Source organism: Mustelus asterias, chromosome 17, assembly GCF_964213995.1.
Source record: "Mustelus asterias chromosome 17, sMusAst1.hap1.1, whole genome shotgun sequence".
Lineage (NCBI taxonomy): Eukaryota > Metazoa > Chordata > Chondrichthyes > Carcharhiniformes > Triakidae > Mustelus > Mustelus asterias.
The window spans coordinates 16,754,133-16,777,678 of NC_135817.1; the positions used below are offsets into that span (position 1 = coordinate 16,754,133).

A 23,546-nucleotide genomic window follows, 5' to 3' on the forward strand; every position below is an offset into this window, starting at 1 on the left:
GGGGGGGGAGAGGGACCCGGGGGCCGGCCCGGGCTGTCCCGCCTCCCCCTCCCGTTCCCCGCCCCGCCGACAGCGCCGCCTTGCCGGGAGCCGGGCCTGCAGCCGAGGCCGAGCCGAGTGCGGGAGGCGGATGGCGGGTGGCTCGGACTCGGAGTCCAGGCCGGGCTCCGGGCTCTGAGGCCCGGCTCTGGCTGGCGGGCCTGTCCGGGCCCTGGCACCATGCTCCGGCAGCTGCTGCACCGGGGCCTCCGGAGCGGCTTCTACCGCCTGGGCCTCCTGATCGGGAACCACCCGGTGTTGTTCGCCTCAGCCCCCGTGCTGCTCTCCATCCTGCTGGGGGCCAGTTTCAGCCGCTACCGGCTCCAGGACGACATGGAGTATCTGTTCGCGCCGAGACACAGCCTGGCCAAGATCGAGCGGAGTCTAGTCAACAGCCTCTTCCCCGTCAACCAGTCTAAACAGCGGCTTTACTCTCACCTGCAGAGCCCGGGGCCCTATGGCCGCGTCCTCATCACCCGCTCCGGCTCCGGGAACCTTCTGGAACCGCAACAAACCCGCCTCATCCTGCAGGTCAGAGCGGCACTCGGACCATTACATTTCACCCCCCCATTACATTCCACCCCCCCCCCCCCATTACATTCCACCCCCCCCCATTACATTCCACCCCCCCCCCCCATTACATTCCACCCCCCCCCCATTACATTCCACCCCCCCCCCCATTACATTCCACCCCCCCCCATTACATTCCACCCCCCCCCCATTACATTCCACCCCCCCCCCATTACATTCCACCCCCCCCCCCATTACATTCCACCCCCCCCCCAGTACATTCCACCCCCCCCCATTACATTCCACCCCCCCCCATTACATTCCACCCCCCCCCATTACATTCCACCCCCCCCCATTACATTCCACCCCCCCCCCATTACATTCCACCCCCCCCCATTACATTCCACCCCCCCCCATTACATTCCACCCCCCCCCATTACATTCCACCCCCCCCCATTACATTCCACCCCCCCCCATTACATTCCACCCCCCCCCATTACATTCCACGCCCCCCCCCATTACATTCCACGCCCCCCCATTACATTCCACCCTGCCCCCCCCATTACATTCCACCCTGCCCCCCCCATTACATTCCACCCTGCCCCCCCCATTACATTCCACCCTGCCCCCCCCCATTACATTCCACCCTGCCCCCCCCATTACATTCCACCCTGCCCCCCCATTACATTCCACCCTGCCCCCCCCATTACATTCCACCCTGCCCCCCCCATTACATTCCACCCTGCCCCCCCCATTACATTCCACCCTGCCCCCCCATCACATTCCACCCTGCCCCCCATTACATTCCACCCCCATTACATTCCTCCACCCCCCCATTACATGCCTCCACCCCCCCATTACATTCCACCACCCCCCATTACATTCCACCCCCATTACATTCCACCCCCATTACATTCCACCCCATTACATTCCAACCCCATTACATTCCAACCCCCATTACATTCCACCCCATTACATTCCACCCCATTACATTCCACCCCCACATTACATTTCACCCCCATTACATTCCACCCCCACATTACATTCCACCCCCACATTACATTGCACACACCCCCATTACATTCCACCCCATTACATTCCACCCACCCCATTACATTCCACCCACCATTACATTCCACCCCGCCCCCATTACATTCCACCCCCATTACATTCCACACCCCCTACATTCCGCCCCCCATTACATTCCACCCCCATTACATTCCACCCCCATTACATTCCACCCCCATTACATTCCACCCCCATTACATTCCACCCCCATTACATTCCAACCCCATTACATTCCACCCCCACATTACATTACACCCCCCCATTACATTGCACACACCCCATTACATTGCACACACCCCCATTACATTGCACACACCCCCATTACATTCCACCCACCCCATGACATTCCACCCACCCCATGACATTCCACCCACCCCATGACATTCCACCCACCCCATGACATTCCACCCACCCCATGACATTCCACCCGCCCCATGACATTCCACCCGCCCCATGACATTCCACCCCCCCATGACATTCCACCCCCCCATGACATTCCACCCCGCCCCCCCATTACATTCCACCCCCCCATTACATTCCACCCCCCCTACATTTCACCCCCCATTACATTCCAACCCCCATTACATTCCAACCCCCATTACATTCCACCCCCTATTACATTCCACCCCCATTACATTCCACCCCCCATTACATTCCACCCCCATTACATTCCACCCCCCCCATTACATTCCACCCCCATTACATTCCACCCCCCCATTACATTCCACCCATCCCTTACATTCCACCTCCCCCATTACATTCCACCACCCCCCATTACATTCCACCACCCCCCATTACATTCCACCACCCCCATTACATTCCACCACCCCCATTACATTCCACCAACCCATTACATTCCACCACCCCCCATTACATTCCACTCCCATGACATTTCCCCCATTGCGTTTCCCCCCCCAATGCGTTCCCCCCTCCCATTGCGTTCCCCCCTCCCATTGCGTTCCCCCCTCCCATTGCGTTCCCCCCTCCCATTGCGTTCCCCCCTCCCATTGCGTTCCCCCCTCCCATTGCGTTCCCCCCTCCCATTGCGTTCCCCCCTCCCATTGCGTTCCCCCCTCCCATTGCGTTCCCCCCTCCCATTGCGTTCCCCCCCTCCCATTGCGTTCCCCCCCTCCCATTGCGTTCCCCCCTCCCATTGCGTTCCCCCCCTCCCATTGCGTTCCCCCCCTCCCATTGCCTTCCCCCCCTCCCATTGCCTTCCCCCCCTCCCATTGCCTTCCCCCCCTCCCATTGCCTTCCCCCCCCTCCCATTGCCTTCCCCCCCCTCCCATTGCCTTCCCCCCCCTCCCGTTGCCTTCCCCCCCCCTCCCGTTGCCTTCCCCCCCCCTCCCGTTGCCTTCCCCCCCCCTCCCGTTGCCTTCCCCCCCCCTCCCGTTGCCTTCCCCCCCCCTCCCGTTGCCTTCCCCCCCCCTCCCGTTGCCTTCCCCCCCCCTCCCGTTGCCTTCCCCCCCCTCCCGTTGCCTTCCCCCCCCCTCCCGTTGCCTTCCCCCCCCCTCCCGTTGCCTTCCCCCCCCTCCCGTTGCCTTCCCCCCCCCTCCCGTTGCCTTCCCCCCCCTCCCGTTGCCTTCCCCCCCCTCCCGTTGCCTTCCCCCCCCTCCCGTTGCCTTCCCCCCCCCTCCCGTTGCCTTCCCCCCCCCTCCCGTTGCCTTCCCCCCCCCTCCCGTTGCCTTCCCCCCCCCTCCCGTTGCCTTCCCCCCCCCTCCCGTTGCCTTCCCCCCCCCTCCCGTTGCCTTCCCCCCCCCTCCCGTTGCCTTCCCCCCCCCTCCCGTTGCCTTCCCCCCCCCTCCCGTTGCCTTCCCCCCCCCTCCCGTTGCCTTCCCCCCCCCTCCCGTTGCCTTCCCCCCCCCCTCCCGTTGCCTTCCCCCCCCCTCCCGTTGCCTTCCCCCCCCCTCCCGTTGCCTTCCCCCCCCCTCCCGTTGCCTTCCCCCCCCCTCCCGTTGCCTTCCCCCCCCCTCCCGTTGCCTTCCCCCCCCCTCCCGTTGCCTTCCCCCCCCCTCCCATTACGCCTCCCTTCCCTCGTGCCACCCCCCCCCCCCTCCGGTCGTGCCTTTCCCCCACTCCGGTCGTGCCCCCCCCCCCAAAGCTCCGGTCACGTCCCCCCTCCCCCCTGGTCGCGTCTCCCCCCCCCCCCCTCCGGTCACGCCCCCCCCCCTCCGGTCACGCCCCCCCCCCCCCCCCCCCTCCTGTTGCGCCGCTCCTGCCCTTTGGTCGTGCCGCCCCTGTCCCCCGCCACGTTCCCCCATGTCACCGCCGCGCCCGCGCCCCCCCCTCTCTCTCCGGACCCCCCTGGCACGCCCGCCCACCCCCCCCCCCCCCCCCCCCCCCGCGTCACGCCCATCCCCGGCCCCCCCCCCCCCGTCACGCCCAACCCCGCCCCTCCGCCACACCCATCCCCAGCCCCCCCCCGTCACGCCCATCCCCGGGTCCCCCGTCACGCCCCCGGTCATGCCCCCCGCCAACCCCCGCTCGCCCGCCGCACCCCCCCTACAGCCCCTCACCGCCGCACCCGCCCCGTCGCTCCACCTAGCGTCCCGCCACACTCCCCGACACACCCCCCGCCGCATCCCACACCCCACCGCCGCAGGCCCACGCCGCCCCACTGCAACCCTCACTGCGGCATTACCCAGCCCCCACCACCCGTAGCACGCCGCCCGTAGCACACCCCATTACACACGCCACCCTCTCCCTCCCCGGGTGCCCCCACCTCTTCCCGGGGCCCCCCACCCCCTTACACCAAATACTCCCATTCTCCTCATGGATTCCTATTAAGTATCTTTCATGTCATCACATGATCAGATAAACCCTCACTCTATCAGCGACCATTGAATACACCATGGCATCGAATGTGCCCATCAGAATCCCTCTTCCCCTATAATATCAGATACTCTTTCATAACTTCAAATAACCCCCATCACCATCAGATATCCTCTTGACAACAAGTACTTCTCATCCTAATTAGACGCCTCCCACGGTGTCAAAAACTACTCACAACATTAGGTACACCCGATCCTCATCATATACCCCTCATCCATCAAAACCCCCAAAGCGTCAAATGCCCCCATCACATCAAACACTTCACCCCATTAGATACCCCCTCACAATATTAAATATCCCTCAAATAATCAGATATCCCCGCACCCCAATCCAATACACCCTCACCGCTTCAGAAAACAATGGGCGGCACGGTGGTACAGTGGTTAGCACGGCTGTCTTACAGCACCAGGGACCTGGGTTCAATATCAGCCTTGGGTCACTGTCTATGTGGAGTTTGCACATTTTCCCCATTCTGCGTGGGTTTCCTCTGGGTGTTCCGCTTTCCTCCCACAGTTAAAAACAATAGAACAGCAGGGTGGTAATTCCTGAAATGCAATATGTTTCAAACCCTGCAAGAATGGCAGCAAGACTTAGCCATGCTAAATTGACCCTTAATGTCAAGGGACTAGCAGGGTAAATACTTGCGGTTACAGGAAGAGAACCAGGGTGGTGCAGGCTTGATGGGCTGAATGGCCTCCTGCACTGTAGGGATTCTATGAATACCCCAATACAATCAAATACCCCCTCACCCTATCCTGACCTCATCACATATACCATCTCCCATCAAATACCCCCTCTGTGCCCATCAAATATCCCCCTCACTTCATCAGATACTCCTTTTAGCATCATATATCCGCTTATTCCAACAGATACCACCCTCATCCCATCAAAAGCCCCTCATATCACAAAATACCTCCATCAGCATCAGATGCCTCTATACCATTAAGTACTCCCAGAACGTCAAATACCCCAAACATCAAATACCTCATTGCATGAAATACCCCCCATCCTATCAAATACTCCTCATCCCCATCAGATACCCATGTACCATCAGATGCCTCCATACCATAAAATACCCCCTTCAAACATTAGTTAAAACCCATACTATCAAATACCCCCTAACCCCATCAAATATCCCCTAACCTGTTGGTTATAACACGTACCATCAAATACCTCCTTCACCCCACCAGATAGACTCAACAAAGGAAGATGGTTGTGGTGATTGGAGGTCAATCACCTCAGCTCCAGGACATCACTGCAGGAGTTCCTCAAGGTGGTGTCCTAGGCCCAACCATCTTCAGCTGCTTCATCAATGACCTTCCCTCCATCATAAGGTCAGAGGTAGTAGGGATGTTCGCTGATGCTGAACGCAATGTTCAGCACCAGTCGCAACTCCTCAGATACTGAAGCAGACTGTACCCACATGCAGTAAGACCTGAACAACATTGAGGCTTAGGTTGACAAGTGGCAAGTAATGTTCGTGCCACACAAGTGCCAGGCAATGACCTTCTCTAACAAGATGCGGCACGGTAGCACAGTGGTTAGCACTGCTGCTTCACAGCTCCAGGGACCTGGGTTCGATTCCCGGCTCGGGTCGCTGTCTGTGTGGAGTTTGCACATTCTCCTCGTGTCTGCGTGGGTTTCCTCCGGGTGCTCCGGTTTCCTCCCACAGTCCAAAGATGTGCGGGTTAGGCCTAATTCTGCTCCTATATCTTATGGTCTTATCCCAAAGCATACCCACCCGCAAATACCATTAGATTTCCACCCTCATCCCATTAGATTTGTCTTCTCCTAAATCAAACTCCCACCTTCACCTTCATCCCAATGGATGCCCACCCTCACCAGAGACCCACCCTCACCTCTCTGGATTCCAATAGATACCCATCTTCATTCCCCCTACCCTTATCTTAACAGGTATCCCAGCAGATACCATCAGAGCAGGAACCATCAGATGCCCACCCATATCCTGTCAGGTTCTCAGATCGCCCCAGCAGGTGCCACCCTCATCCCATTTGATGTCCATCCTTATCCCAACAGATTTCTATCCTTATCCCATCAGTATCCCACCCTCATTCCTGCAGACTCCCACCCTCATCAGACCATTAGACACCTGTCCATAGACGATGGGACCAGATGTAGCGTATCTAAGTTGTTGCCAATTCAAAGTTCAGCAGTATGGTAGAGCGATATTGATGGGTCGGAGACTTGGGCGGAGAAATGGCAGATGGAGTTTAATCCGGACAAATGTGAGGTAATGCATTTTGGAAGGTCCAATGCATGTAGGAATTATATAGTAAATGGTAGAACCTTTAGGAGTATTGACAGGCAGAGAGATCTGGGTGTACATGTCCACTGATCACTGAAAGTGACAACGCAGGTTGACAAGGGAGTCAAGAAAGTATACGGTATGCTTCCCTTCATCAGTTGGGGCAATGAGTATAAAAATTGGCAGATCATGCTGCAGCTATACAGGACCTTAGTTAGGCTTCATTCGAATATTGTGTACAATTCTGGTTGCCACACTACCAGAAGGATGTGGATGCTTTGGAGAGGGTACAGAAGAGGTCTACCAGAATATGGCCTGGTCTGGAGGGTAATAGCTATGAGGAGAGGTTGGATAAACTTGATTTGTTCTCACTGGAATGATGGAGGTTGCAGGGTGACCTGATAGAGGTTTACAAGATTATGAGTGGCATGGACAGAGTGGATAGTCAGATGCTCTTTTCAAATGGTGAGAGACTGGGAAATGTTGGTAATCTAAGAGACCTGGGTGTTCTTGTACATAAATCAGAGATGTTGGCAGGAAGAATAAAAAAGAGGTGCATTGCCTAAACCAGGTTTGTCCAACCTTGTTGCGTGGGGTGGCAACATTTCAAAATCTTTCTCACTCAAGGGTCCGATGAGCAAATTTCGGAAAGATAAAGTTTGGTAGAACATTAAGCAAGCATTTAAAAAAAACAGATGAAAAGAAACAACTGGTGGAGCAAAAAAAAGTATCAAAAAAAGATGAGTATTAGGGTGTAATAGAGTGAGTGTGTGTTTCCGGCTCACACCCTAACCCACTAGATACTCACCCTAGCTCATCAGATATTCACCTTAAATCATCAGATACTCACCCGAACCCATCGGATACTCACCTGAAACCATCAGACGCACACCCCAAAGCATCAGATACACACCCTGACCCATCGGATACTCACACTAACCCATCGGATACTCACACTAACCCACCAGATACACATCCAACCCACCGGATACTCACCCTAATCCATCGGATACTCGCCGTAACCCATTGGATACTCCCCCTAACCCATCAGATACTCACCCTGATCCATTGGATACTCACCCTAACGCATCAGATACCTTAACCCATCAGATGCTCTTCCTAACACATCAGCTACTCACCCTAACCTATCGGATACTGGCCCTAATCCGTCGGATACTCACCCTAACACATCAGATACCTTAAACCATCAGATTCTCCCCCTAACTCACCAGATACTCTAACCTATCGGATACTCACCCTAACCCATCAGATACACACCCTAACCATTCGGATGCTTACCCATAACCATCAGGTACACACCCTAACCCATCAGATACACACCTTAACCCATCAGATATCTTAACCCAATCAGATGCTCACCCTAACCCATCAGATACTCACCCAAACCCATCAGATCCTCACCTGACCCATTAGATACTCACCCTAACCCATCGGATACTCAGCCTAACCCATCAGATACCCTAACCCATCAGATACATACGCTAACCCATCAGATATCTTAACCTATCAGATGCGGCACCTATTAGGGCGGCACGGTAGCACAGTGGTTAGCACTGCTGCTTCACAGCTCCAGGGACCTGGGTTCGATTCCCGGTTCGGGTCACTGTCTGTGTGGAGTTTGCACATTCTCCCTGTGTCTGCGTGGGTTTCCTCCGGGTGCTCCGGTTTCCTCCCACAGTCCAAAGATGTGCGGGTTAGGTTGATTGGCCATGCTAAAATTGCCCCTTAGTGTCCTGAGATGAGTAGGTTAGAGGGATTAGCGGGTAAAATATGTAGGGATATGGGGGTAGGGCCTGGGTGGGATTGTGGTCGGTGCTGACTCGATGGGCCGAATGGCCTTTTTCTGCACTGTAGGGTGTCTATGTCTATGCTCACCACAATCCATCGGGTATTCACCCTAATCCATCAGATACTCACCCTAACCCATCAGATACTCACCCTGACCCATCAGATACACACCCAAACCCATCAGATCCTCATCTGACCCATTAGATACTCACCCTAATCCACCGGATACTGGTCCTAACCCGTCGGTTACTCAGCCTAACCCATCAGATACCCTAACCCATCAGATACATACGCTAGCCCATCAGATATCTTAACCTATCAGATGCTCACCTCAATCCATCGGGTATTCACCCTAACCCATCAGATACTCACCCTAACCCATCAGATACTCACCCTGACCCATCAGATACACAGCCTAACTCATTAGATACTCTCCCTCACTCACCAGATACTCTGCCTAACTCATCGGACACCTTAACCTATCAAATGCTCACCATAACCCATCAGATGCTCACCCTACCGCATCAGATATCCTAACCCATCAGATACTCATGCTAACCCATAAGATATCTTAACCCATCAGATACTCATCCTGACCCATCAAATACTCACCCTGATCCATCGGATACTCGCCCTAGCCCACTGGATAGACACGCTAACCCATCGGATACTCACACGAACCCATCAGATGCTCACCCTAACCCATCGGATACTCACCCTCGCCCAACAGATACTCAGCCTAACCAATCAGATGCTCACCCTAACCCATCGGATACTCACCCTCGCCCAACAGATACTCAGCCTAACCAATCAGATCCTCAATTGACCCATTAGATACTCACCCTAACCCATCAGATACTTACCCTAACCCATCAGATACTTACCCTAACCCATCAGATACCCTAACCCATCAGATACTCACCCTAACCCATCGGATGCTCACCCTAACCCATCGGATGCTCACCTTAACCCATCGGATGCTCACCCTAACCCATCGGATGCTCACCCTAACCCATCGGATGCTCACCCTAACCCATCGGATGCTCACCCTAACCCATCGGATGCTCACCCTAACCCATCGGATGCTCACCCTAACCCATCGGATGCTCACCTTAACCCATCGGATGCTCACCCTAACCCATCGGATGCTCACCCTAACCCATCGGATGCTCACCCTAACCCATCGGATGCTCACCCTAACCCATCGGATGCTCGCCCTAACCCATCGGATACTCACCCTAACCCATCAGATACCTTAAACCATCAGATACCTTAACAAAAGAACAAAGAACAATACAGCACAGGAACAGGCCCTTCGACCCTCCAAGCCTGCGTCGCTCATGTGCCCAACTAGACCATTCGTTTGTATCTCTCTATTCCCAGTCTGTTCATGTGGTTATCTAGATAAGTCTTAAACGATCCTAGCGTGTCCGCCTCAATCACCTTGCTTGGGAGTGCATTCCAGGCCCCCACCACCCTCTGTGTAAAATACGTCCCCCTGACATCTGTGTTGAACCTTGCCCCCCTCACCTTGAACCTGTGACCCCTTGTGTTCGTCACCTCCGACCTGGGAAAAAGTTTCCCACTGTTCACCCTATCTATGCCCTTCATAATTTTATACACCTCTATTAGGTCGCCCCTCATCCTCCGTCTTTCCAGGGAGAACATCCCCAGTTTACCCAATCTCTCCTCATAGCTCAGACCTTCCATACCAGGCAACATCCTGGTAAACCTTTTCTGTACTCTCTCCAAAGCCTCCACGTCCTTCTGGTAGTGTGGCGACCAGAACTGGACGCAGTATTCCAAATGTGGCCTAACCAACGTTCTATACAACTGCAACATCATATGCCAACTTTTATATTCTATGCCCCGTCCAATAAAGGCAAGCACGCTATATGCCTTCTTCACCACCCTCTCCACCTGTGCTGCGACCTTTAAGGATCTGTGGACTTGTACACCCAGGTCCCTCTGTGTGTCAATACTCCTGATGGTTCTGCCATTTATTGTATAGCTCCCCCTTACATTAGATCTACCGAAATGCATCACTTCGCATTTATCTGGATTAAATTCCATCTGCCATTTCTCCGCCCAGTGTTCCAGCCTATCTATATCCTGCTGTATTCTCTGACAATGTTCATCACTATCCGCAACTCCAGCAATCTTCGTGTCGTCTGCAAACTTACTGATCACACCAGCTACATCTTCCTCCAAATCATTTATATATATCACAGACAGCAGAGCTCCCAGTACAGACCCTGCGGAACTCCACTAATCACAGACCTCCAACCGGAAAAAGACCCCTCCACTGCTACCCTCTGTCTTCTATGGCTAACACAGTAAGAAGTTTAACAACACCAGGTTAAAGTCCAACAGGTTTATTTGGTAGCAAAAGCTACCAGTGTGGCTTTTGCTACCAAATAAACCTGTTGGACTTTAACCTGGTGTTGTTAAACTTCTTACTGTGTTTACCCCAGTCCAACGCCGGCATCTCCACTTCTATGGCTAAACCAGTTCTCCACCCATCTAGCTAGCTCACCTTTTATCTCGTGAGATTTAACCTTTTGCATCAGCCTGCCATGAGAGACCTTGTCAAACGTTTTACTAAAATCCATATAGATGACATCCAAGGCCCTTCCCTCATCAATCGTTTTTGTCACCTCCTCAAAAAAACCCATCAGATGCTCCCCCTAACCCATCAGATACTGACTCTAACCTATCAGATACTGGCCCTAACCCATCGGATACTCACCCTAACGCATCAGATACCTTAACCCATCAGATGCTCTCCCTAACACATCAGATACACACCCTAACCATTTGGATACTTACCCTAACCCATCAGGTATATACCCTAACCCATCAGATATCTTAACCCAATCAGATGCTCACCCTAACCCATCAGGTACTCATCCTAACACATTGATACACACCCTAACCCAGCATATACTCACCCTAACCCATTAGATACTCTAACCCATCAGATACTCACCCTAACCCATCAGATACTCACGTAACCCATCGGATACTCACCCTAACCCATCAGATACTCACCCTGATCCATCCGATACTGACCTTATCCCGTTGGATACTCACCGTAACGCTTCAGATACCTTAACCCATCAGATACCTTAACCCATCAGATGCTCTCCCTAACACATCAGACACTCACCCTAACCCATCGGATACTCACCCTAACCCATCAGATACCTTAAACCATCAGATGCTCCCCCTAACCCATCAGATACTCACTCTAACCTATCGAATACTGGCCCTAATCCGTCGGATACTCATCCCTACGCTTCAAATACCTTAACCCATCACGGTAGCACAGTGGTTAGCACTGCTGCTTCACAGCTCCAGGGTCCCGGGTTCGATTCCCGGCTCGGGTCACTGTCTGTGTGGAGTTTGCACATTCTCCTCGTGTCTGCGTGGGTTTCCTCCGGGTGCTCCGGTTTCCTCCCACAGTCCAAAGATGTGTGGGTTAGGTTGATTGGCCAGGTTAAAAATTGCCCCATAGAGTCCTGGGATGTGTAGGTTAGAGGGATTAGCGGGTAAATATGTGGGGGTCGGGCCTGGGTGGGATTGTGGTCGGTGCAGACTCGATGGGCCGAATGGCCTCCTTCTGCACTGTAGGGTTTCTACGATTTCTACGATTTCTACGATACTCACCCTAACCCATCAGATACACACCCTAACCCATCAGATATCTTAACCCATCAGAAACACATCCTAACCTATCAGATACTCCCCCAATCCATCAGATACTCATCCAAATCCATCAGATCCTCACCTGACCCATTAGATACTCACCCTAACCCATCAGATACTCACCCTAACCCATCAGATACTCACCCTAACCCATCAGATACACACGCTAACCCATCAGATACACACGCTAACCCATCAGATGCTCACCTGAACCCATCAGATACTCAGCCTAACCCATTGGATACTGTCCTAACCTGTCGGATACTCAGCCTAACCCTTCAGGTACCCTAACCCATCAGATACATACGCTAAACTATCAGATATCTTAACCCATCAGATGCTCACCCTAATCCATAGGATATTCACCCTAACCCCATCAGATACTCATCCTGACCCATCAGATACACAGCCTAACCCATCAAATACTCTCCCTAACTCATCCGATGCCTTAACCTATCAAATGTTCACAATAACCCATCAGATGCCCACCCGAACCCATCAGAAACTCATCCTGACCCATCAAATTCTCACCCTGATCCATCGGATACTCGCCCTAGCCCATCGGATACACACCCTAACCCATCGGATACACACCCTAACCCATCGGATACACACCCGAACCCATCGGATACACACCCGAACCCATCGGATACACACCCGAACCCATCGGATACGCACCCTAACCCATCGGATACCCACCCGAACCCATCGGATACTCACCCGAACCCATCGGATACTCTCCCTAACCCATTAGCTACTCACCCTAGCCCATCAGATACTCTGCCTAACCGATCAGATCCTCAATTGACCCATTAGATACTCACCCTAACCCATCAGATACTCACCCTAACCCATCAGATACCTTAACGCATCAGATGCTCCCCCTAACCCATCAGATACTCACTCTAACCTATCGGATACTGGCTCTAACCCATCGGATACTCACCGTAACGCATCAGATACCTTAACCCAATCAGATGCTCACCCTAACCCGTCAGATACTCAACCTAACACATCGGATACACATCCTAACCCATCAGATACTCACCCTAACCCATCAGATACTCACCCTAACCCATCAGATACTCACCCTAACCCATCAGATGCTCACCCTACTCCATTGGATACTCACCCTAACCCATCAGATATCTTAACCCATCGGATACTCACCCTGATCCATCGGATACTGACCCTAATTCGTCGGCTACTCATCCTAACGCATCAGGTACCTTAACCCATCAGATGCTCTCCCTAACACATCAGATACTCACCCTAACCTCTTGGATACTGGCCCTAACCCATCGGATACTCACCCTAACCCATCAGATACCTTAAAACATCAGATGCTCCCCCTAACCCATCAGATACTCACTCTAACCTATCGGATACTGGCCCTAATCCGTCGGATACTCATCCTTATGCATCAGATACCGTAACCCATCAGATACTCACCCTAACCCATCAGATACACACCCTAACCCATCAGATATCTTAACCCATCAGAAAAGCATCCTAACCTATCAGATACTCCCCCAACCCATCAGATACTCATCCAAATCCATCAGATCCTCATCTGACCCATTAGATACTCACCCTAACCCATCAGATACTCAGCCTAACCCATCGGATACTCACTCTAACCCATCAGATACTCACCCAAGTCCATCAGATCCTCACCTGACCCATTAAATACTCACTCTAACCCATCAGATACTCACCCTAACCCATCAGATACTCACCCTGACAAATCAGACACACAGCCTAACCCATCAGATACTCTCCCTAACTCATCGGATACCTTAACCTATCAAATGCTCACCATAACCCATCAGATGCTCACCCGAACCCATCAGATACTCCGCCTAACCCATCAGATGTTCACCCTAACCCATTGGATACTGTCCAAACCCGTCGGATACTCAGCCTAACCCTTCAGATACCCTAACCCATCAGATACATACGCTAACCCATTAGATATCTTAACCCATCAGATGCTCACCCTAATCCATCGGTTATTCACCCTAACCCCATCAGATACTCATCCTGACCCATCAGATACACAGCCTAACCCATCAAATACTCTCCCTAACTCATCCGATGCCTTAACATATCAAATGCTCACAATAACCCATCAGATGCTCACCCGAACCCATCAGAAACTCATCCTGACCCATCAAATTTTCACCCTGATCCATCGGATACTCGCCCTAGCCCATCGGATACACACCCTAACCCATCAGATACTCACCCACCCGTCAGATACTCTCCCTAACCCATCAGATACACACCCGAACCCATCGGATACACACCCGAACCCATCGGATACGCACCCTAACCCATCGGATACCCACCCGAACCCATCGGATACTCACCCGAACCCATCGGATACTCTCCCTAACCCATTAGCTACTCACCCTAGCCCATCAGATACTCTGCCTAACCGATCAGATCCTCAATTGACCCATTAGATACTCACCCTAACCCATCAGATACTCACCCTAACCCATCAGATACCTTAACGCATCAGATGCTCCCCCTAACCCATCAGATACTCACTCTAACCTATCGGATACTGGCTCTAACCCATCGGATACTCACCGTAACGCATCAGATACCTTAACCCAATCAGATGCTCACCCTAACCCGTCAGATACTCAACCTAACACATCGGATACACATCCTAACCCATCAGATACTCACCCTAACCCATCAGATACTCACCCTAACCCATCAGATACTCACCCTAACCCATCAGATACTCACCCTAACCCATCAGATGCTCACCCTACTCCATTGGATACTCACCCTAACCCATCAGATATCTTAACCCATCGGATACTCACCCTGATCCATCGGATACTGACCCTAATTCGTCGGCTACTCATCCTAACGCATCAGGTACCTTAACCCATCAGATGCTCTCCCTAACACATCAGATACTCACCCTAACCTCTTGGATACTGGCCCTAACCCATCGGATACTCACCCTAACCCATCAGATACCTTAAAACATCAGATGCTCCCCCTAACCCATCAGATACTCACTCTAACCTATCGGATACTGGCCCTAATCCGTCGGATACTCATCCTTATGCATCAGATACCGTAACCCATCAGATACTCACCCTAACCCATCAGATACACACCCTAACCCATCAGATATCTTAACCCATCAGAAAAGCATCCTAACCTATCAGATACTCCCCCAACCCATCAGATACTCATCCAAATCCATCAGATCCTCATCTGACCCATTAGATACTCACCCTAACCCATCAGATACTCAGCCTAACCCATCGGATACTCACTCTAACCCATCAGATACTCACCCAAGTCCATCAGATCCTCACCTGACCCATTAAATACTCACTCTAACCCATCAGATACTCACCCTAACCCATCAGATACTCACCCTGACAAATCAGACACACAGCCTAACCCATCAGATACTCTCCCTAACTCATCGGATACCTTAACCTATCAAATGCTCACCATAACCCATCAGATGCTCACCCGAACCCATCAGATACTCCGCCTAACCCATCAGATGTTCACCCTAACCCATTGGATACTGTCCAAACCCGTCGGATACTCAGCCTAACCCTTCAGATACCCTAACCCATCAGATACATACGCTAACCCATTAGATATCTTAACCCATCAGATGCTCACCCTAATCCATCGGTTATTCACCCTAACCCCATCAGATACTCACCCTGACCCATCAGATACACAGCCTAACCCATCAGATACTCTCCCTAACTCATCGGATACCTTAACATATCAAATGCTCACAATAACCCATCAGATGCTCACCCGAACCCATCAGAAACTCATCCTGACCAATCAAATTTTCACCCTGATCCATCGGATACTCGCCCTAGCCCATCGGATACACACCCTAACCCATCAGATACTCACCCACCCGTCAGATACTCTCCCTAACCCATCAGATACACTCCCTAGCCCATCAGATACTCAGCCTAACCCATCAGACTCTCAATTGACCCAACAGCTACTCACCCTAACCCATCAGATGCTCACCCTAACCCATCGGATACTCACCCTAACCCATCAGATACCTTAATCCATCAGATACTCCCCCTAACCCATCAGATACTCACTCCAACCTAACGGATACTGGCTCTAACCCATCAGATGCTCTCCCTAACACATCAGATACACACCTTAACCATTTGGATACTTACCCTAACCCATCAGGTACACATCCTAACCCATCAGATATCTTAACCCAATCAGATGCTCACCCTAACCCATCAGATACTCATCCTAACACTTCGGATACCCACCCTAACCCATCGGATACCCACCCTAACCCATCGGGTACCCACCTGAACCCATCGGATACTCACCCGAACCTATCAGATACTCACCCACCCGTCACATACTCTCCCTAACCCATCAGATACGCACCCTAGCCCATCAGATACTCAGCCTAACCAATCGGATCCTCATTTGACCCATTAGATACTCACCCTAACCCATCAGATACCTTAACCCATCAGATGCTCCCCTTAACCCATCAGATACTTTCTCTAACCTATCGGATACTGGCCCTAACCCATCGGATACTCGCCCTAATGCATCAGATACTCAACCTAACCCATCGGATACTCACCCTAACCCATCAGATACCTTAATCCATCAGATACTCCCACTAACCCATCAGATACTCACTCCATGCTATCGGATTCTGGCTCTAACCCATCAGCTGCTCTCCCTAACACATCAGATACACACCCTAACCATTTGGATACTTACCCTAGCCCATCAGGTACACACCCTAACCCATCAGATATCTTAACCCAATCAGATGCTCACCCTAACCCATCAGATACTCATCCTAACACTTCGGATACACACCCTAACCCATCGGGTACCCACCCGAACCCATCGGATACTCACCCGAACCCATCAGATATTCACGCACCCGTCAGATACTCTCCCTAACCCATCAGATACGCACCCTAGCCCATCAGATACTCAGCCTAACCGATCAGATCCTCATTTGACCCATTAGATACTCACCCTAACCCATCAGATGCTCCCCCTAACCCATTAGATACTTTCTCTAACCCATCGGATACTCGCCCTAAGGCATCAGATACTCAACCTAACACATCGGATACACATCCTAACCCATCAGATACTCACCCTAACCCATCAGATACTCATCCTAACACTTCGGATACCCACCCGAACCCATCGGATACCCACCCGAACCCATCAGATACTCACCCTAACCCATCAGATACTCACCCTAACCCATCAGATGCTCACCCTAACCCATCAGATATCTTAATCCATCAGATGCTCACCCTAATCCATTAAATACTCACCCTAACCCATCGGATACTCACCCTGATCCATCGGATACTGACCCTAACTCGTCGGATACTCATCCTAACGCATCAGATACCTTAACCCATCAGATGCTCTCCCTAACACATCAGATACTCACCCTAACCTATTGGATACTGGCCCTAACCCATCGGATACTCACCCTCACCCATCTGATACCTTAAACCATCAGATGCCTTCCCTAACCCATCAGATACTCTAACCTATCGGAAACTGGCCCTAATACGTCGGATACTCATCCTTACTCACCAGATACCTTAACCCATCAGATACTCACCCTAACCCCATCAGATATCTTAACCCAATCAGATGCTCACCCTAACCCATCAGATACTCATCCTAACACATCAGATACACACCCTAACCCATCAGATACACACCCTAACCCATCAGATACTCGCCCTAACCTATCAGATATTCCCCCAACCCATCAGATACTCGCCCTAACCCATCGGACACTGGTCCTAAACCCGTCGGATACTCGGCCTAACCCATCAGATACCTTAACCCATCAGATACCTTAACCCATCCGATTCCTTAACCCATCCGATTCCTTAACCCATCCGATTCCTTAACCCATCCGATTCCTTAACCCATCCGATTCCTTAACCCATCCGATTCCTTAACGCATCCGATTCCTTAACCCATCCGATTCCTTAACCCATCCGATTCCTTAACCTATCCGATGCTCTCCCTAACCCTTCAGATATACACCCTAACCCATCGGATACTTACCCTAACCCATCAGGTACACGTGCTAACCCATCAGATACCTTAACCCATCAGATACCTTAACCCATCCGATTCCTTAACCCATCCGATTCCTTAACCCATCCGATTCCTTAACCCATCCGATTCCTTAACCCATCCGATTCCTTAACCCATCCGATTCCTTAACGCATCCGATTCCTTAACCCATCCGATTCCTTAACCCATCCGATTCCTTAACCTATCCGATGCTCTCCCTAACGCTTCAGATATACACCCTAACCCATCGGATACTTACCCTAACCCATCAGGTACACGTGCTAACCCATCAGATATCTTAACCCATCAGATGCTCACCCCAATCCATCGGATAATCGCCCTAGTCCATCAGATACACACCGTAACCCATCAGATACTCACCGCAACCCATCAGATACTCACCCTGACCCATCAGATATACAGCCTAAGCCATCAGATACTCTCCCAAACTCATCGGATACCATAACCAATAAAATGTTCACCGTAACCCATCAGATACCCTAACCCATCAGATACTCATCCTGACCCATCACATTTTCACCCTGATCCATCGGATACTCACCCTAGACCATCGGATACACACCCTAACCCATCAAATACACACCTGAACCCATCAGATATTCACCCACCCATCAGATACTCTCCCTAACCCATCAGATACACTCCCTAGCCCATCAGATACTCAGCCTAACCCATCAGATTCTCAATTGACCCATTAGCTACTCACCCTAACCCATCGGATACTCACCCTAACCCGTCAGATACCTTAATCCATCAGATGCTCCCCCTAACCCATCAGATACTCACTCCAACCTATCGGATACTGGCTCTAACCCATCAGATACTCACCCTAACACATCAGATACACACCCTAACCCATCAGATACTCACCCTAACCCATCGGATACTCACCCTAACCCGTCAGATACCTTAATCCATCAGATGCTCCCCCTAACCCATCAGATACTCACTCCAACCTATCGGATACTGGCTCTAACCCATCAGATACTCACCCTAACCCATCAGATACCTTAACCCATCAGATGCTCTCCCTAACACATCAGATACATACCCTAACCATTTGGACACTTACCCTAGCCCATCAGGTACACACACTAACTCATCAGATATCTTAACCCAATCAGGTGCTCACCCTAACCCATCAGATACTCATCCTAACACTTCGGATACCCACCCGAACCCATCGGATACCCACCCGAACCCATCGGATACCCACCCGAACCCATCGGATACCCACCCGAACCCATCGGATACCCACCCGAACCCATCAGATATCTTAACCCATCGGATACTCACCCTGATCCATCGGATACTGACCCTAACTCGTCGGATTCTCATCCTAACGCATCAGATACCTTAACCCATCAGATGCTCTCCCTAACACATCAGATACTCACCCTAACCTATTGGATACTGGCCCTAACCCATCGGATACTCACCCTAACCCATCACATGCCTTCCCTAACCCATCAGATACTCTAACCTATCGGATACCGGCCCAAATACGTCGGATACTCATCCTTACTCACCAGATACCTTAACCCATCAGATACTCACCCTAACCCATCAGATACTCACCCTAACCCCATCAGATATCTTAACCCAATCAGATGCTCATCCTAACCCATCAGATACTCATCCTAACCCATCAGATACTCATCCTAACCCATCAGATACACACCCTAACCCATCAGATACACACCCTAACCCATCAGATACACACCCTAACCCATCAGATACACACCCTAACCCATCAGATATTCCCCCAACCCATCAGATACTCGCCCTAACCCATCGGACACTGGTCCTAAACCCGTCGGATACTCGGCCTAACCCATCAGATACCTTAACCCATCCGATTCCTTAACCCATCCGATTCCTTAACCCATCCGATTCCTTAACCCATTCGATTCCTTAACCCATCCGATTCCTTAACCCATCCGATTCCTTAACCCATCCGATTCCTTAACCCATCCGATTCCTTAACCCGTCCGATGCTCTCCCTAACCCTTCAGATATACACCCTGATCCATCGGATACTTATCCTAACCCATCAGATACACGTGCTAACCCATCAGATATCTTAACCCATCAGATGCTCACCACAATCCTTCAGATAATCGCCTTAATCCATCAGATACTCGCCCTAGTCCATCAGATACACACCGTAACCCATCAGATACTCACCCTGACCCATCAGATATACAGCCAAAGCCATCAGATACTCTCCCGAACTAATCGGATATCATAACCAATCAAATGTTCACCGTAACCCATCAGATACTCATCTTGACCCATCAAATTTTCACCCTGATCCATCAGATGCTCCCCCTAACCCATCAGATACTCACTCCAACCTATCGGATACTGGCTCTAACCCATCAGATACTCACCCTAACACATCAGATACCTTAACCCATCAGATGCTCTCCCTAACACATCAGATACACACCCTAACCATTTGGATACTTATCCTAGCCCATCAGGTACACGCCCTAACCCATCAGATACTCGCCCTAATCAATCAGATACTCACCCTAACCCATCAGATACCTTAACCCAATGGATACTCACTCTAACCCATCAGATACTCATCCTGACCCATCAAATTCTCACCCTGACCCATCAAATTCTCACCTTGACCCATTGGGTACTCACCCTGATCCATTGGATACTCGCCTAGCCCATCGGATACACATCGTAACCCATTAAGTACTCACCCGAACCTATCGGATACTCACCCGAACCCATCGGATACTCACCCTACCCATCAGATAGTCTCCCTTAACCCATCAGATACTCACCCTAGCCCATCAGATACTCGGCCTAACCCATCAGATCCTCAATTGACCCATCAGATACTCACCCTAACCCATCGGATACTCACCCTAACCCATCAGATACCTTAACCCATCAGATTCTCCCCCTAACCCAACTAATACTCACTCTAACCTATCGGATACTGGCCCTAACCCATCAGATACCTTAACCCATCAGATGCTCCCCCTAACCCAACTAATACTCACTCTAACCTATCGGATACTGGCCCTAACCCGTCGGATACTCACCTTAACGCAGCAGATCCCTTAACCTGTCAGATGCTCTCCCTAACAGATCAGATACACACCCCAACCATTCGGATACTTGCCCTAACCCATCAGGTACACACCCTAACCTATCAGATATTTTAACCCATCAGATGCTCATCCTAACCCATCAGATGCTCATCCTAACCCATCAGATACTCACCCTAACCCATCAGATACTCACCCTAAGCCATCAGATCCTCATCTAACCCATCAGATACTCAGCCAAACCCATTAGATGCCCACCCGAACGCATCGGATGCTCTCCCTAACCCATCAGATACTCATTGGACGTTGGCCCTAACCCGTCGGATACTCACCCTGATCCATCGGGTACTCACCCTGACCCATCGGATACTCACCGTAACCCATCAGATACTCTCTCTAACCCATCAGATACTCTCCCTAACCCATCAGATACTCTCTCTAACCCATCAGATACTCTCCCTAACCCATCAGATACTCTCCCTAACCCATCAGATACTCTCTCTGACCCATCAGATACTCACCCTAACCCATCAGATACCTTAACCCATCAGATGCTCCCCCTAACCCATCAGATACTAACCCTAACCTATCGGATACTGGCTCGAACCCGTCGGATACTCACCCTAACGCATCAGATCCCTTAACCCATCAGATGCTCTTCCTAACACATCAGATACATTCCCTAACCATTCGGATACTTACCCTAACCCATCAGGTACATACCCTAACCCGTCAGATATCTTATCAAATCAGATGCTCACCCTAACCCAGCGGATACTCACCCTAACCCATCAGATACTCGCCCTAACCCATCAGATACTCACCCTAACCCATCGGATACTCACCATAACCCATCGGATACCTTAACCCATCAGATGCTCTCCCTAACACATCAGATACACACCCTAACCATTTGGACACTTACCCTAGCCCATCAGGTACACACCCTAACCCATCAGATATCTTAACCCAATCAGATGCTCACCCTAACCCATCAGATACTCATCCTAACACTTCGGATACCCACCCGAACCCATCGGATACCCACCCGAACCCATCAGATACTCACCCTAACCCATCAGATACTTACCCTAACCCATCAGATGCTCACCCTAACCCATCAGATATCTTAATCCATCAGATGCTCACCCTAATCCATTAAATACTCACCCTAACCCATCGGATACTCACCCTGATCCATCGGATACTGACCCTAACTCGTCGGATACTCATCCTAACGCATCAGATACCTTAACCCATCAGATGCTCTCCCTAACACATCAGATACTCACCCTAACCTATTGGATACTGGCCCTAACCCATCGGATACTCACCCTAACCCATCTGATACCTTAAACCATCAGATGCCTTCCCTAACCCATCAGATACTCTAACCTATCGGATACTGGCCCTAATACGTCGGATACTCATCCTTACTCACCAGATACCTTAACCCATCAGATACTCACCCTAACCCATCAGATACTCATCCTAACACATCAGATACCTTAACCCATCAGATACACACCCTAACCCATCAGATACTCGCCCTAACCCATCAGACACTGGTCCTAAACCCGTCGGATATTCGGCCTAACCCATCCGATTCCTTAACCCATCCGATTCCTTAACCCATCCGATTCCTTAACCCATCCGATTCCTTAACCCATCCGATTCCTTAACCCATCCGATTCCTTAACCCATCCGATTCCTTAACCCATCCGATTCCTTAACCCATCCGATTCCTTAACCCATCCGATTCCTTAACCCATCCGATTCCTTAACCCATCCGATTCCTTAACCCATCCGATGCTTTCCCTAACCCTTCAGATATACACCCTAACCCGTCAGATACTTATCCTAACCCATCAGATACACATGCTAACCCATCAGATATCTTAACCCATCAGATGCTCACCCCAACCCATCGGAAAGTCACCCTAATCCATCAGCTACTCACCCTAACCCATCAGATGCTCACCTTAACCCATTGAATACTCACCCTAACCCATCAGATATTTTAATCCAGCAGATGCTCACCCTAACCCATCAGATTCTCACCCTAACACATTGGGTACTGGCCCTAACCC

General features: G+C 51.1%; 1 protein-coding gene across 5 annotated transcripts in view; it reads left to right on the top strand.

The window, feature by feature from the left end:
* ptchd1 (patched domain containing 1) overlaps positions 1 to 23,546 on the top strand; it is a 103,226-nt gene continuing 79,680 nt past the window's right edge. For all 5 annotated transcript variants that reach the window (XM_078232326.1, XM_078232327.1, XM_078232330.1 and 2 more), the window contains exon 1: positions 1 to 570. In XM_078232326.1, the coding sequence (XP_078088452.1) occupies positions 220 to 570 (351 nt within the window). In that variant the 5' untranslated portion in view covers positions 1 to 219. The remainder of the gene's footprint in view (positions 571 to 23,546) is intronic.